The sequence below is a fragment of the Phocoena phocoena genome, chromosome 13 (genome assembly GCF_963924675.1).
Source record: "Phocoena phocoena chromosome 13, mPhoPho1.1, whole genome shotgun sequence".
Lineage (NCBI taxonomy): Eukaryota > Metazoa > Chordata > Mammalia > Artiodactyla > Phocoenidae > Phocoena > Phocoena phocoena.
The window spans coordinates 62142717-62160337 of record NC_089231.1 but is presented as its reverse complement, the minus strand read 5'-3'; the positions used below and the strand labels follow the sequence as shown (position 1 = coordinate 62160337).

Genomic DNA, 17621 nt, shown 5'->3' with positions numbered 1-17621 from the left:
AGATACAGCTGTTAGAAGGAGCATTACGCCAGTGTCTCCATTTTCTAAGTGTTTGAGGGATTCTCACTTACATGTGACTTTATTTTAAACTTCACCAGTCACATTCTTCTGATTAGTTAAATCTTACCCTAAATTTAATAAAACCCCGTAATGGAAGGATGATTTCTAGGTGCCCAGATTAGAGCCATTCTATCTTTTTAGCTGCTAGTATTTGACCATATATTGAAATTATGGGCTAAGAACGTGAGTGGGAAAGCAGTATGGTTCATTATGAATTTTCAAAAGATTATATGAGTAATTTTACACTATATAATGAGAATGATTGCTGTAATAGTTTATTAAGTGATTTACATATATTATTTCAATTAGTCCTATAAAAGAATCATAATTTTGTGATGAAATCTTTGAGCTCAGTTAATCTTAAACAAGATAGTGCTAAAATATTTTAGTTAAAATGGAATACTATATATATATATATAAAGTATCTTCTGTTGCCACGGGGGGAAAACTGTTTTTGGAATTGATTAGGCTGTTATGGAATTGTCTTTTGTCTGTTGTTTAAAATCAGATGACCACATTTTATAACCTGTAATTGGTTGAAAAAAATCAAATGTAACTATTTCCCACCCAGTATCTCACAGCCAGTATAACCAAGTCCACCTACATCATAGTGCCATTGCCAGGTAATGCTGACTCCTAAGACGTCTGCTGTGACATGACTTGAGACTGTTTTCTGCTTTAATGCACGCACAAAGATAAAGCCACAAGACCTCTATCTCAATTCACATGTTGAAGTATATTTTAATTAGCTTTCTCATACTCCTGGCCTCTCCCTCCCATGTTTGCTCCCTACACCTCCAGTAATAAAACTGCGATGACATTTAAGTTAACTGGAAATTTCTCCCTAGAGCCAAAACGGATTTCCAGTCCTCCAAGGGGTGAACATATTTTTTGAAAGAAAGAATCTACCACCAGCTGTTTGTTTAAGGTTGCCATTGTGTTCATTTTAATTAAATCATTTATTATTTGTAACTTTTTTAGAGTCCTTGTCAAAGTCTATCTTTTTTCTATTTGATTTATTTTGTGAAAGTTAGTAAATGTGCAGAAACTCCTCTCATCAGCAATAGTGAAATTACCCTCTCTGCCCCTAGGTTTCTTTGGGTTTGTCACTACTCGCCCTGTTAAAATGCTTCAGAAGAATCTTTTATATAGAAGATCATGTCAGAACTCAGTTATAGACTTTTCAGGTCCTGTAACTTTTTGAACTTAATTAACTTTATTTTAACAAATAAAAAAACTCACATGATTCAAGCTCCAGGAGTCCAGAAATAGTGCAAGAAGCTGCACTCTTCTCCCTCTGTCTCCTAGCTGCACAGTCTCCCACAGGCAACAAATACTGTTAATTTCTTCTTTGTCCTTACACAGATGATTTATGTATAACTAACAGAAAATATCAATATTTTTTCGTCCTTTTTTATTCTGTTCTGAACCTTCCTTTTTTCATTTAATAATAAATCTTGTAGATCATTTTATATCAGCACATAGTGTTTACATTTCTTGTGTCTCCGTGATGTTCTGTTGTTTGGATAGACTGTAATTGATTTAATCTGTCCTCTATTGACAACTAATAAGTCTCTTCCAATTTTTTGCTCTTTATAAACAATGCTGCAATGGATAGTTTTTAACCTGTTTTTTGTGGGTGTGATTGTATATATAAGACAAATTCCTAAAAGTAGAATTGCTGGGTCAAAGAAATTGTGCATTTATAATTTTCATAAAATTTATGAGATTGTCCTCCATTGAGGTTTACCAATTGATACTCTCCTTGGAAATGTGTAAGAGTGTCTGTTTTTCTACATTTTCATAATGTGTTTTCTAAGTGATAAGTGAAAATTTATATCTCATAGTTTTAGTTTACATTTTCCTTACAATGAATGAGATCAGGTACCTTTTCATATGCTTAAGAACTATTTGTATTTTTCAATTGTGTATCCATATTCTTTGTCCATTTTTCTAATGGAGTATTGGTCTTATTTATTTATTAAGAAAATAGCTTTTTGTGATATAATTTGTAAATAGTGTCTCTGATATTTTAATGATTGTTTTATAATGATCATCACTGCATTTCTGTAGGTGTGAACAGTTAATGAGTATAAAAACCGAAAGGGCAGATAGGTGTCTTTAGGGAGATACTGTGAGTCCAGCTACTTGGGGCAGAGACAGGCATTAAACACTCAGCCAGTGAGAGTGTGTGTGTGTGTGTGTGTGTGTGTGTGTGTGTGTGTGTGTGTCTGTCTGTCTACAAAAATATTGGGAGAATGGAGGAACAGTGTTCCTTTCCTGGAACCTAGAAATGCATTTCCTTCATTTTGACGACTTCATCTATACTTTTTCTGATTTCTGCAGTGAACTGTATAAATTCAAATTGAGCTTTATAGAATATCAACTTACAGTTTAGTATCTTAACGTTTTACATTTTTCATTAAGTAAAATGCTCTTTGTCTCGAGAGAAATGTCTTCTCCCTCTTCGACCCCTCTGGGAGAAGGAGCATGTTACATCTTTAAGATAGTGCCATAAAGGTTGATGAAAATATAAATCATATTCTTTAGTAATTATCCATTAGCTCTTTATATGCATGGGAGACTTCCATTTATCACAAGAATTGCTGTAATTGGGGGCTTTTTTGTGCTCTAATTTCCAAAATATTAATTTGGAAGTCCTTTTTCTTTTCTGGTAAAAGTATCTGAATTAGGAAGGACATCATGGCTCTTACTCTGTGAGGCTAATATACATGTTCTGTTTATTATAGGCAATATTTATATTAGTGACTTTGTCACTTGTGAGATATATTTAATGGTGTCTGAAAGTAATTTCTTTAAAAGTATATTAGCATATTTTAACTGAGTTCAAAAAAGGTTTTTTTCAAGGAATTATTGAAACATTCATTTTTACATATTTAAAAGTTTCTAGCTGAAAACATGTACCCATTGTACAGGGGAATACCATTAAATAACAAATAGTTCTAAATGGTTAACAATATGGAGGAAAAGGGTGATCATTAAAATGCTGTTATTAAAATATTATGTTAATACATGAATACATTGTCAGTAAGGGTGGTGGTTGAATCTATGCAAATACATTAACATTACTCTGAGTATTTGATATACTTGTGATTCATGGAGTAGATTTTATTTATTTATTTTTTAAGATGCTGGGAACTAAAGATGTTGGCAAAGAGCAGTTCTAATTGCTAGCTTGAGAATGGTTGTGTCAGAAATGGGGAGAGTTAATTGCCGTGTGGATGCTCTCAGTTAGGACTTTCTCACCCTATTCCAAGCACAGGTTGGCATCTCTTCTTACATTTGTACAAGCAAAAAAAAAAACGTATTCAGAAGTTAGAATATAACTGACAGAAGCTTGTCTCTAAAACTATAAAAATCTGTAATTTACTTTCAACTAACTCATTTGTGTTGCTGCTGATGAGAAAACCTGAGATTCTTCGTTGAATATTTGTTCAAGGTTGTTCAATTATAGTATTTACAGATTCTCAGCTATTTTATACTGATTTATTGATGATTCAGGATCTTTTACTTCATGCAGAGGCTAAAGAGAGGTCTCATTTGTTAAAAGATAAAATGTTTAAAAAAAAAAGAATAATGTTTTTGTGATAGAGTGGAAGTGTTCACAATCAAATCTTCATAGATATTCATTGGCTTATAGTAACTAATAACTACTAAATAAATGCTAAATAACTAGTATCTACTAATCTGCTTAATATGAACCAGGCCACATGCTATATTTCTTTTGTATTATTTTACATAATGTTAACAAAATCGAAAAGGTATTTATTGGCAGCTGCATTTTACAGGTGAGAAAATCAACCTGAAGACTAGAGCAGTTGTATAACTTATCCAGAGTCACACAGCTAGGAAGTATCTGAGCTACAATTAGTGCTACTTGCTGTTCAGAAAAATAAAGAAACATGAAATTCTGAGGCCATTCATTTAAATTATCGTCAGTATTATAGACAGCAGATAGTTTTTCTTAGCTGCAGGGAGTTAGGGATTTTGTCACAGCACAAGTAAAGATAGAGATGTCTGAAGTCTTAACAGTGAGACCATCCTGACTACATTTTGTCAGGGATGTGTCCGAGAACAGTAACAGTTAAGGTTGGGTGGAAAAAGGGCCATATGCTTCTTGTACTCTTCCACCAGACCACCCCTAAGACATAGAAGCGTGAACTCATATTTTTGGACTAAAGGGGACATGTTAAATCATAATTCTTTCCATTGCAAGTGACAGAAATCCACTCAAATTAGCATGGGTGGAAGGGGGAGGAATTTATTGACTCCCTTAATTGGGAATATAAGGGCACAGCTAGCTTTAGGCACAGCTGGATCCAGTATCTCAAACTGGCTTTCTCTCTCTCTCAACATCCCCAGGACAGGCTCTAACTAAAAGAGTTCCCCAGAAGTACTTATAGGCACCCCAGTTTGAGGGGCACAACAGAGACGCTGAGAACCCGTCATGGGGGATTGAAAAGATAAACCAAATGAGGAAGAAGCTGAAGCAGAAAGAACAATTCAGAGACCTACTGTAATCACCTTTTTGGTAGTAGCAGTAGGATTCAAGGAAAAAAGATAAAGATTTCATCTTGCCAGAGACCTCCCATCTTCTACTGTATCTGTACATTTGTCTTGCCTTCTCTTGTTTGGATCCTAAAAGGACCTAGAGACCATCGGAATTTTTGAAAACAACATAGGCTTGTAAAGATGAGTTTCTCCACTGTGTTTTCAGCTCTTTTCATTATCTTTTGGTTTATAGATCATTGGATAAATAATAAAGTGGTTGCTGTGGGATCAGCCTTTTTAGGTGATGGGAGAAATATGACAGAAAGATAAGATTTCTCCATCCCGTCCTTCGGGGGGATTCTGAGTTTAGGGAATAAAATACAGATTTTCCTCTGAATAATTTTCCTTTTGATTGAGCTTCCACTTATTAAAGTTGACATGATAAGAACTATTGAAGAGATTTAAGTGAACGTTCTTGGTTGAAAGTATCTTAATTCACATATTCAACAAATATTTACTAAGCACCTACTAAGTGCAAGGCACTGTTCTAGAGATTTGAGGAGCCCAACAGTGAACAAAATAGACCAAAACTACTTCCCCATGGAAGCTTGGAATCTGTCAGGGAGAGGCAGACAGTGAACATATTAAGTAAATCATATGGACTGTTAGAGGCAGGATGGACTTTGGAGAAAGACGTAGACTAGGGGTTGCTCATGGCAGGGTGTGGGGCTTGGAATTTATATAGGGTGGTCAAGGTGGGCCCCATTGAGAAGGTAACCTTTGAGCAAGAATGAGAAGGATATATGGGAATTAGCTAAGTGGGCATCTGGGGTAAAGCTTTCTAGGGAGAGGGAGATGGGGACTTAGGTTCAGCTGTCATTGTTTGAGTGTTGCTGCTGATAAATAGATGACGTAGCCTGATAGAGTCTCAGGGTGCCCAGAGGCATTTCACCTCCTAAGTCTCTTTTCTTTCACCATTTTAATTGTTAAAAAACCTGGAAGTATATGTATAGCTGATTCACTTTGTTATAGATCAAAAACTAACACACCATTGTAAAGCAATTATACCCCAATAAAGATGTTAAAAAAAAAAAAACAAACCTGGAAGAATCTTCTAGTCAATAGAGTAGTACTTTTTTTTTTTTATATTTTATGTTATGTTATTTATTTTTTATCTTAGTTTAGTCGTGCCGCACGGCATGAGGGATCTTAAGTTCCCCAACCAGGGATCCAACCCGCGCCCCTCTGTAGAGGAAGCGCGGAGTCTTAACCACTGGACTGCCAGGGAAATCCCAAGTAGTATGTACTTTAATTCTTTTGGGAATGGAGCCTGGGTTGCAGACATTAGAGGAACAAAATAACACCTGTGCTTCTCCTTTTCGGTCTCTTCCCCGCTCAATTCTGATTTTGGTATTATGGCTTAAGTCATCAGAGATTTTATTTTTTTAAGCTAACTAATAATCCCTAGCAAAAAATGAGGAATTTTGAATATCAGAGATAATGTAATACCAGTACCTCTGATATATCTTTTTTTTTTTTTTTTTTTGTGGTACGCGGGCCTCCTCTCGCTGTTGTGGCCCCTCCCCTTGCGGAGCACAGGCTCCGGACGCGCAGGCCCGGCGGCCATGGCTCATGGGCCCAGCCACTCCGCGGCACGCGTGATCCTCCCAGACCAGGGCACGAACCCGCGCGCCCCGCATCGGCAGGCGGACTCTCAACCACTGCGCCACCAGGGAAGCCCCTATTACTCAGATTTTGATATAATGTCACACCACCTATTAAGTACCTGTTATGTGCAAAGCTCAGGTACAAATCATAAATCCTATTCTTTTCCTTGTGTAATACCAATTCGTAAATGCTCATTTTGGCCAAGTTAAAGTAGAACGTTACCTGTCCGTTTTCTCAGGGTTATTTAAGCGTCTGGATGCTACATTCCCAACACTCTGCTCATCGTGTGCTGTCCCTTCCATATGTCTTACCTCATGTCTGCTTCAGTCCTGCTCCATCACTTACCTTGTCTGAGGCCCTGGGGCACTTCCGTGTGCTTCACTCCTGCTCTGTCACTCACCTTGGGGTACCCAAGACATATTAGTTAGCTTTCGTGAGCCTCAGTTTCTCCTGTAACATGGGTTGTGGTTGGGGTTAAATTGATGGTTGCCTGAAGGCTTAGCACTTAGCGTCTGGGGCAAGGCTGCTTCAGGGGTCCAGGCCAAATAAGATGGTGTTTGGATTAAGGGATTTACAGTGGAGATAAAAAGGAGAGGACTTAAGTAATAAAGAGAGAAAGTTACATCTGTGAGATTAATGATGGATTGAATGTGGGGGTTGATGGAGAAGGAAATGTCAGTATAGTTTAGAAGATATGAATTAATATTGTGACTGAGGTTTAACCACAAGGCTTCAAAGGAAATTAGAATGAACAATCTCAGTCTATCCCTCTGCAGGACTGCATTTATTTTAATTTACTGAAATTGGCTGAAATTTACAGAGGAGTAGATTCTGTGCTATCTGCTTCAGTAACACTTCTGTATATATTTTATCTGAAGGTATCCGTTCGAAATTTTAATTTGAGAAGGTGACTTAATGAAATTTTGTGCTTAAATGTTTTATTTGAATTTTAATTGGTAGAATCTGAAGAAGATTCAAGAAATGGAGAAGAGTAACGAATCTAACACAGACCTGGAGGAGCTGAAAAACGCTGACTGGGTGAGATAGCTGGGTATTCTCTGTGTTCTGTTTAGTGTTGAAGAAGTCGTATCATGTTTTGTAAAATGATCTATCTTAAGGACTATTATGAAATGATATTATACCAATTAGAAAGCCTAACCTTACATTTGAGGAAATAGCTATCCATTTTTTAAAAACTATCTAATTTTATTAGAACCACCCCAATGTCTCTGAGAATTTCAGTGTTTAAGATATTGACCTTTCTAATTACATTAATACCTTAGCATCCTCTTATGTGGAAGTCAAAGTTTAAGCTCTGTTTCAGGATATAGTGAAACTATAGTGTAGTACATTCATTTATCCAATGAATAGTTACTGGATTAGGGCCCTGGGGATGCAGAATGAGTGATACATTACAATGTTCTGCCCTGGTGAAACAGAAGACAGATTTCTAGAACAGATGATTGCAGTGTATTCATGTGACTCACTGACTGTCTACTGTTTTTCCAACATGGTACTAGATCCATGTAGGAAGGCACATTTTAGGATTCTGACTTTTCATGTTAAGGATACTGGATAAATAATGACATTAAATGACAGAATCGGAAAAGATACAGATTTGGAGGATATGAACAAGTCGCCTTTGACCATGTTAGATTTCAATTGTCATATTCTTTTCTGACAGCTTTATTAAGGTATAATCTACATACAACAAGCTGCACATGTTTAAAAAGTACAGTTTGATAAGTTTGACATATACGCATACACATTCACACCTGTGAAACAAACCATCACCATAAGAAAACAGTGAGCCTGTCCATCACCCCACGTCTCCTCGTATTGCTTTGTAACCCTACATCCTGCCTCCCTTCTCCCTAGTTTCCAGGCAACCAGTGATCTGCTTTCTGTCACTATAGATTAGGTTGCATTTTGTACACTTTTATGTAAATACAATCACATAGTATATACAGGGGTTTTTTTGGCTTCTTTTATTCAGCATAATTCTTTGGAGATTTCATCCATGTTGTTGCCTGTATCATAGTTTATACTTTTTATTGCTGAGAGGTATTCCATTGTATGTAAGTCCCACAATTTGTTTATCCATTCTTCTGTTGATGGTCATTTGGGTGTTTCCTGTTAGCAATATTCTTAATTTATGGACGATATCTTTCCTGAGATATTTGGAATGATATTAATCAGGAATATTTAAGAGTAAAGTTTAAAAACAAGTAGCCTATATTGTCTTATAAGCTAGTATTGTCACTTTAGAATAATATTGATGATCAGTTTCCTTTGCATAGTGTTGCTCTAGGTGTATATCATCTTGGTTAATAAATTTTTTTTTTAATTTATTTTTGGCTGCGTTGGGTCTTCGTTGCTGCACGCAGGCTTTCTCTAGTTGCAGCGAGTGGGGTCTACTCTTCATTGCGGTGCATGGGCCTCTCATTGCAGTGGCTTCTCTTGTTGCGGAGCACGGGCTCTAGGCACGCAGGCTTCAGTAGTTGTGACATGCCGGCTTCAGTAGTTGTGATTCACGGGCTCTAGAGTGCAGGCTCAGTAGTTGTGGCACATGGGCTTAGTTGCTCCACAGCATGTGGGATCTTTCTGGACCAGAGCTCGAACCTGTGTCCCCTGCATTGGCAGGCGGATCCTTAACCACTGAGCCACCAGGGAAGCCCGGTTAATAAATTTTTAAATTTGTTTTCCAAGACATTGAAGCCAGGTAAATAACTCCAGGTGCTCAGAAGTTAGCAAATAGCTAGTATAAAGTTGAACCAAAAATTTAATTAACTGTCTTAAGGCAACCTCATCTACAACAGTATGATCACTGACAAGAGACATACTATCTCCAAAGGGAGTTACATTTGCCTAGATCACCAGCTTCTTTTTCATAAGATCATGAAAGTGAACTACCTAGAAAGATTAGAATGAAATGAGGAAGGAATGAGGAATAGTATGAAGGAGAATTAGAATATGTTTAATGGCAGAATCTATACATCTCAGAATCTTTCTAGTGTAATAAGGGGTAAATGATAAAATCTCTGGGAATACATACAGTGACAGTTGTCCATTATTTTATATAACTGGAACTTAGTTTCTGAAAAGTCATTTGTAAAATTTTTGCCAACAGTAATATATAATGAGCTGGCTATATAAAAGAGTCTGTTTGAATTTTTCTGTAAATTATAGCAAAAGATTCTAATGTGAGTAATCATCACTAATTTATCTGTTTTGAAAATTCAAAGTTTCATATGTCAGGTTTTCTTAAAGCCAGAGGAGGTGAAGAGAAGAGACAGTATTTTAAAAATGAGATGGTATTTGAATTGGATCTTCAAGGAATGAGCAAGAGAAGTTGAGACGAGCATTCCCAAAGGAGAGATCTAAATATTTTAGGGATTTATATTAGGATAATTTAATGGCAGAATCTAAGAACTTGTCTTAAATATTAATATTTTAGAAGATGTTCTGATGGCTATACCACAGTATTAAGTACCTCAAATCCTTTTGGGAATAAGAAATGGTATACAGTTTTTAAAAATCACAAATTTTTAAAAATTAAAAAAAAATTTTTTTTAAAAAAAATTTTTTTGAGGACTTTTTGAGAAGTTTAATCAGTTATGTAGGCATTTCTTATGAAATATGTCACTTGATTTTTAATAAATATATTATGTAGCTATTGAGCCACTTATTAATGTTTAACAACCTATAATATTTCAGTTAAATATCATATTGATTTTCTCTTTACTGAAGCCGAGAATATGATAGCTTATAGGCAGGAAAACAAAAAGGTTAAAGTATAATAATATTAACACATTTAATATATTTTAAATTATAATAAATATTTTACATATATTTCATTTTCTTGAAGGGCAGGCAGAGCAACTTGCTATTATTTGTAGATAAGAAAATCGATATTAAATAATTTGTGCAGAGATAGTAATAACATAAAAATTGTCATTTTTGAGCATTTTCTATGTGCAGAACACTGTACATCAGCTCTGATCATCTCAACAAGTTATAAAGTGCCATTTTCTTTTATTGATGAGGAAGCCAGGGTTCAGAAAGGGGAAGCAACTTGCTGGATGTCAAATAGCAGTAGATGGCTGTATCAGTTAGCTGTGGTCACAGTAATGCTGCGTAACTGAACACTACAAAATACCACGGCATAAAGTGGTAGCATTTACTCAGCTCATGAGTCTGCAGATCAGAGTGGTGGCTCTACTCTGTGCATCGTCCTTCTCCTGGATAATCCTGCCAGTGTGCTTCGTGCCAACCCAAGCATGATGTTCTCATGGCAGTAACAGGAGCAGAGTGACAAGCCATTGTGCATTTGTTGTTGAAGCCTTTGGTCATGTCATATCCACTAAAATTCCAGTGGCCAAGGAAGTAATAGAGCCAAACCCAAAGTCTAGTGTGAGAAACACACACCTCTTCAGTGAGCAAAGCCACCTGATAGGTGGAACATGAGGGCCTGAGGAACTGAGGCCATGGATGCAGGTAGCACAGGGGGTGAATTAGGGTTTTATCCAGGTGTCCCCACAGTTAGAGCTGGTGGATTCTCTGCTGGCATCCTACCTGCTTTTTAGTACCCTAAAATCTAATTTTTAAAATCGTTTCTCTTTGGTTTGCTTGGTTGTTTGTAATCCAAGCTCTTAATATTTTCTTTACGACTATAGCTCTTTAGAGGAAACTGGTAAATTTATTTATGGATTTCTCTCCACCCTTGGCTCTTTCAGGCTCGATTCTGGGTGCAGGTGATGAGGGATTTGCGGAATGGAGTAAAACTCAAGAAGGTCCAAGAGCGGCAGTACAACCCTCTGCCTATTGAATATCAGCTCACCCCTTATGAGATGCTAATGGATGACATTCGATCCAAAAGATACACTTTGCGAAAAGTGATGGTAAGTAATAAAGAAAACTGTTAATGGACTCAAATGGTTGTTTTTTGGTAATCTTATTTGTTGAAAATGTTCTTCTCAATATGGAAAAGTTGGAAAATACAGTAAACTCACAGAAAAGTTACAAATGTGTAATTCCACAACCCATGGCTTTAAATTTCTGTCTACTGTCCTTTTCTTTAAGCCTGAACAACTCCATTTAGGGCAGGGTTACTAGTGATGAACCCCCTTAGTGTTTGTTTGCCTGGGAATGTCTTAATTTCTTCTTCTTCTTTTTCTTTTTTTTTTTTTTTTTTTTTTTTTTGCAGTACACGGGCCTCTCACTGTTGTGGCCTCTCCCGTTGCGGAGCACAGGCTCCGGACACGCAGGCTCAGCAGCCATGGCTCACGGGCCTAGCTGCTCCGCGGCATGTGGGATCTTCCCGGACCGGGGCATGAACCCGTGTCCCCTGCATTGGCAGGCAGACTCTCAACCACTGTGCCACCAGGGATGCCCTCTTCTTCATTTTTGAAGCAGAGTTTTTCTGGGTACAGAATTATTGGTTGACAGTGTTTTTTTCTGTCTTTAAACTTAGCTCACTGCCTTTTGGCCTTTATGGTTTCTAGTGAGAGATCACCTGTTCATCTAATTGAGGATCCCTTGTATGTGATAGTCACTTCTTGCTGCTTTCAATATTTTTCTCTCAATGACTTGACTATAATGTGTTCTGTTGTGGCCCTCTTGGAGTTTATTGCTTGGAGTTTATAGAGCTTCTTGGATGAGTAGATTTGTATTGTTATCAAATTTTGGAAGTTTTTAGCCATTAGTTCTTCACATTTTCTTTGTCCTTTCTTGTCTTTCCAGTCCCTCTGGGACTCCTGTTATGTGCATGTTTATACAGTTTGGAGGTTGTGAGTAGTAAGTAAAGAAGAACATGTTACTACTTTGTGGTACCCATTATTGTTTTCCTTTTTTCTGTCTTTCTTTGTCTGGGTAATTCCATGCAGTTCACTTGGATACGTTTATACTGAGCCTCTGTGCAGGGGACTAGGCAGTTGGCAGTTCTAGTGGTGATTGGTTTTGTGTGGGGGAAGTTTTCAAGTTTTAGTCTAACAGGCTAAGATTTTGATTAGTTCCTTGTTATGTATATATGTACCTGATAAAATGAGAGTGGAAATTCAGCTGCTCAAATTTTTTTTTTTTTGGCGGTACGCAGGCCTCTCACTACTGTGGCCGCAGAGGCTCAGCAGCCATGGCTCACGGGCCCAGCCGCTCCGTGGCATGTGGGATCTTCCCGGACCGGGGCACGAACCCGTGTCCCCTGCATCGGCAGGTGGACGCTCAACCACTGTGCCACCAGGGAAGCCCCAGCTACTCATATTTCATCATTCAAAAACTGGATATATTTTTAAAAAATTTTTATTTTTATCAATATAATGCCACTTTCTAATTTCTTTAAAAAAATTTTTGTTGTAAAGAGTAAACACAATGGATTTTCACACATAGTCTATCTGTATCTGAAGCGGTGTGCCAAGATGTTCTTAATTTAATCCTCAGGTTTAAACTACATAACTATACCATAGTAATCCACTTTTTTTGGTATATTTGTGATGCTCATGATGGGAATTGAATGGCTTAGCCATATGGGATTATATTTAGAACATTAAGTTATAGAAGTACAAAACATTTCAATGGAATTTTTTCAAAATGTTTTGGTAAAATGCTTTAATTCTAACAGAGAATTTCAGATAACTCACCTTTAAAAATAAAGATGTAGATCGTCGGCCGCCGTCAGCCGGCTGCCAGCAGTTGAGGAGCGGAAGCCGCTTTCCTGAAGCGGGCTTGGGTGCTCCAGAGCCTGGCTGGCTGCTCCAGAGCCCGGCCGGCTGTTGAACTGCCTCTTCCGGCAGCTGTGGCAACGGCTAGGCGCGGGGCGTGGGCGACCCAAGGACCACGTAACTGGGCAGGTGCCCCGAACAGGCAACCCCACCAAGGAAGGTGGCCATGGTGGTTGCGCTCGGGCGCCCCGCGCCATGCCTGTGTGTTGCTGTCGCTGCTCCCTGGCCGGTCATTTCAGAAATTGATAAGCAGATCCTAAAAGTCACATGGAATTACAAGGAACCCAGAATAGCCAAGACAATCTTGAAAAAAGAACAAAGTTGGAGGATTCACACTTCCTAATTTTACAACTTACTACAAAGAAACTGTAATCAAGACAGTGTGGTGTTGGCATAAAGATAAACATAGATCAGTGGAATAGAATTGAGAGTCCAGAAATAATTGCCTTCATTTGTTGTCAGTTGATTTCTGTGGGATCCCAAGACAAAAGGGAAATATCAGTCTTTCCAACAAATGATGCCAGGACAGATGGATATTCACAAGCAGAAGAATGAAGTTGGACTGCTACCTTATACTATATATAAAAGTTAACTCAAAATGGATGAAAGACCTAAATTTAAGAACTAGAACTATAAAACTCATAGAAGAAAACAGGTTTGTGATCTTAGATTAGGCAGTGCTTTCTTAGATATGACACCAAAAGTACAGCAACAAAAGAAAAAAATAAATTGGACTTGATCGAAAATTAAAACTTTTGTGATTTAAAAAGACAATATAAAGGAAGTGAAGACAACCCACAAAATGAGAGAAAATATTTACAAATCATATATCCAAAAAGGGACTTGTATCCAGGACATATAAAGAATATTTTAAACTCAACAATAAAAAAGACAACCCAGTTGGAAAGTGGGCAAATAATTTGAATTATTCTCTGAAGAAGATATGGCCAATAAGCACATGAAAAGATGCTTAACATTATTAGTCATTAGGGAAATGCTAATCAAAACTGCAGTGAGATGCTACTTTACACCTACTAGAGTGGCTAAAATAAAAAACACAAGAAGTAACATGCTGGTGAGGATGTGGAGACATTGGAACCCTCATATCACTGATGGAAATGTAAGATGGTGCACACTTGGGGAAATAGTTTGCTAATTCTTCAAGGTGTTAAACATAGAGTTTACGGCCCAGCCATTACATGCACTCCTAAGAGAAATGAAAACATTTGTCCACACAAAAATTTATGTATGAATGTTCATAGCATATTTATAATAGCCAAAAAGTGGAAACCATCCAAATGTTTATCAGCTCATGAGTGGGTAATATACAATGGAATATTATTCAGGCATAAAAAGGAATGAAGTACCAATACATCCTACCACCTGCGTGAACCTTGAAAACATGCTAAGTGGAAGAAGCCAGACACAAAAGGCTACATAATGTATGAGGGGTTCCATTTATTTGAAATTTCCAGAGTAGGCACATCAGTAAGACAGTAGATTAGTGGCTGCCGATGGCTGTGGGGAGGGAAGAATGAGGAATGAGTGCTAATGGGTGCAGCATATACTTTTGGGGTGATAAAATTTCTCTGAAGTTATTGGTAGTGATTGCAAAACCTTGTGACTACTTAGAACCCTGAATTGTACACTTTAAAAGGGTGAATTTTGGACTTCTCTGGCAGTCCAGTGATTAAGACTCCGTGCTTCCACTACAGGGGGTGTGGGTTCAATCCCTGTCAGGAAACTAAGATCCCACATGCCGAGTGGTGCCGCCAAAAAAAAAATAAATAAAGGGATGAATTTTATATGTGAATTATATCTCATTAAAGGTTTTTTTTTTTAAAGCATTACCAAGTTCCCTCTATTTATTTACCTTGGTCTAAAGCCTGATCAGATGATCTGTTGTTTTTCTGATGTTTTTGAGCTCTTGAAAACTTTGTCTTTCTTTGATTAATAGAAGCCTAACAGAGGAGGCATTTTATTTCTAATTGTCTTAACCTCTTTTTTCTTAAGTATAAACCAATTATTTGAGAAGACTAGTCCAGTGTAATGAAAGATCCTTGTAAAATGTATAGTCAGAGAGTTGGTGGTGGTGGGATGAATTGGGAGATTGGGATTGACATATATGATTGGGAGATTGGGATTGACTAAGATATATAAAATAGATAACTAATAAGAACCTGCTGTACAAAAATAAATAAATAAAATTCAAAACAAAAATAAAGATGTAGAAACTTAAACATTTTTTATATAGAAGTTATTTGTTTAAGGCATTGTGGCTCAAAAGTAAGATCAAGTTCTATAACTGGTCTCATTTACTTATGGGCCTACTATTTGTGTTCATCTAGAAATCATTTATTGTTGCAGCTTCAGAGAGCTTGTTTCAGAGTGTGTTCTGTATTTATATTTAAAAAAAAGTAATTTCACTGACCCAGCAGCAGAATGGAATTTGCTGTTACTTTTCCTCCTGCTAGTAAGGACTTTGACTGACTGACTCACATCAATACTGGCCTGCAGCTCCCTCATGAGCACTGACACACATTTTGTAATTGGGATCCAGGATCCAGTTTCTGACTAGTGAGGAAACTGATGTTAACGTGCTTGTTTGGGGAATGGAACTCACAACCTTGGCCTTATTGACTCCATTATCTCACTCAATCCTGCTGTTGTGATGGAAAGAACATTAAAATAAAAGTATACGAAAAATAGCTAGAAAGAGGGCTTCCCTGGTGGCTCAGTGGTTAAGAATCTGCCTGCCAATGCAGGGGACACGGGTTCGAGCCCTGGTCCAGGAAGATCCTACATGCTGCGGAGCAGCTAAGCCTGTGTGCCACAACTACCGAGCCTGTGCGCTAGAGCCCGTGAGCCACAACTACTGAGCCTGCTCTCCACAACTACTCAGCCCACTCTCCACAACTACTCAGCCTGCGCACCTACAGCCCGTGCTCCACAACATGAGAAGCCTGTGCACCACAACGAAGAGTAGCCCCTGCTCACCACAGCTAGAGGAAGCCTGAGCGCAGCTACGAAGACCCAGTGCAGCCAAAAATAAAATTAAAAAATAAATTAATTTTAAAAAATGCCAATTAAAAAAAGTAGCTAGAAAGATATGTGTTATCCTGTTCAGGAGTAGAATAGAAAGGTCTGATTAAGTTGTTCATACAATAAGGATTTTTTAAAAAGTCTTGTGTAACATGAAGTCCATGGGTGAAGAGTGGTGCCACGGTAGGCCCCCAGCTCTGCTGCTTGGGTACACGCCCTCCTTAAACCAAGTACTAGTGGTCACAAGCTTGGCTCAGCTCAGGCAGCTTTCACTCCTAACTCTAACCTTAGGGCTGTCCTGTCCTCACTCAGGACTGGGGGACGGGGGGCACAGGGAAAAGGGGAGTGGATGATGTCAGCAGGCTTGTCACACACCCTGAGTGGTCGCATTTGTGGGGGGCAGCCACTGGGCCTGGGAGCAGCAGTTCAGGTTCTTTTTTTTTTTTTAAATTAACTTCATTTCTCAGGTGACACAAAATAGTGACATTGACAAAAAGATCAAAACTCATACAGCTGCAATAAAAAATTAATAACCAATTGATTAATGATCCTGAGCAATTAAAACAGTAATTAAGATTGGGAAGTACATAACAAAACTGTCCATGCCCTGAAGTCTTCCAATTCAGATAAGAAAATACTTTTAAAAAGTTTGACCAAATTTTACGATAACTCTAAAATTGGGCATGACATTTCAATAACAAATTGTGAAGCTTAAAGAAACCTTTCTAACCAATCAAAATTAAAAATATATCAACTATTGGTGCTAGAGGAATAAACAAATTATCTTTTTTCTCTCCAATAAAATTGATAACATAAAATTATTAAAATATGACAAGATAAAGAGTAGGTCACCAAAGGAGAGTGAAAAAGTATTATAGAGGTTTTTTAGGCAGTTCATAATAAAAATAGTATGCTGATTTTCTGGATTTTGAGAAGTTTAAGGTATTCATCAGTTTTTTAAATTTGTAATTTGTTAACAGTTCTTTTTTCATCTATCTTTTATGAGAATAATGACAGAAAGTACCTAGCAGTTCTGTTTTTTCATATGAGGTTGGGAAATAAGTATGACTTACGGTCACCACAACTGTGCCTTCTGAGTGGTCAGAATGTGAGTTTAGGTGGGGGGGGGTTTGGTGGGTTTTTCTTAAATTTCTTAAAATTTTTGTAACCTGTTTCTTTAAAAAGAGAGGATGTTAGGGCAAGAGTCAGAGTCAGACCAGGCCCCTGCCAGGCTCTTCTGCTCACCGACCCTGTGAAGGGGGCAGACACCACCTCGATCTGAGCCTCAGCTTTGTCTAAGAACGTGAACCATGTCCCCACTCCTTCCCATTACCAAGATTTTGTACAAGGATGAAAATAAGAGGTAAAAGACTTTTTGTTGTTGTTTTGGCTGCGCCACCTGGCACGTGAGATCCCAGCTCCCTGACCAGGGACTGAACCCGCACCCCTTGCAGTGGAAGCACAGAGTCTTAACCACTGGACCACCAGGGAAGTCCCAGAGACACTTGAAATTATACAGTAATTAAGCATAGTATTATTTTTTCCATTCACATTCATAATTGTAGAAACTTTTTGTTGGAAGGATGCATCTTATATATAATTTCCCCAAATGTAGAACTAAAG

The 17621-nt window shown here is 37.8% G+C and overlaps 1 protein-coding gene across 1 annotated transcript in view; it reads left to right on the top strand.

The window, feature by feature from the left end:
* SPIRE1 (spire type actin nucleation factor 1) overlaps positions 1–17621 on the top strand; it is a 204692-nt gene that overhangs the window by 151279 nt on the left and 35792 nt on the right. The window contains exons 6-7 of the mRNA XM_065889479.1: positions 7201–7278; positions 10977–11141. Of these exons, the coding sequence (XP_065745551.1) occupies positions 7201–7278; positions 10977–11141 (243 nt within the window). The remainder of the gene's footprint in view (positions 1–7200; positions 7279–10976; positions 11142–17621) is intronic.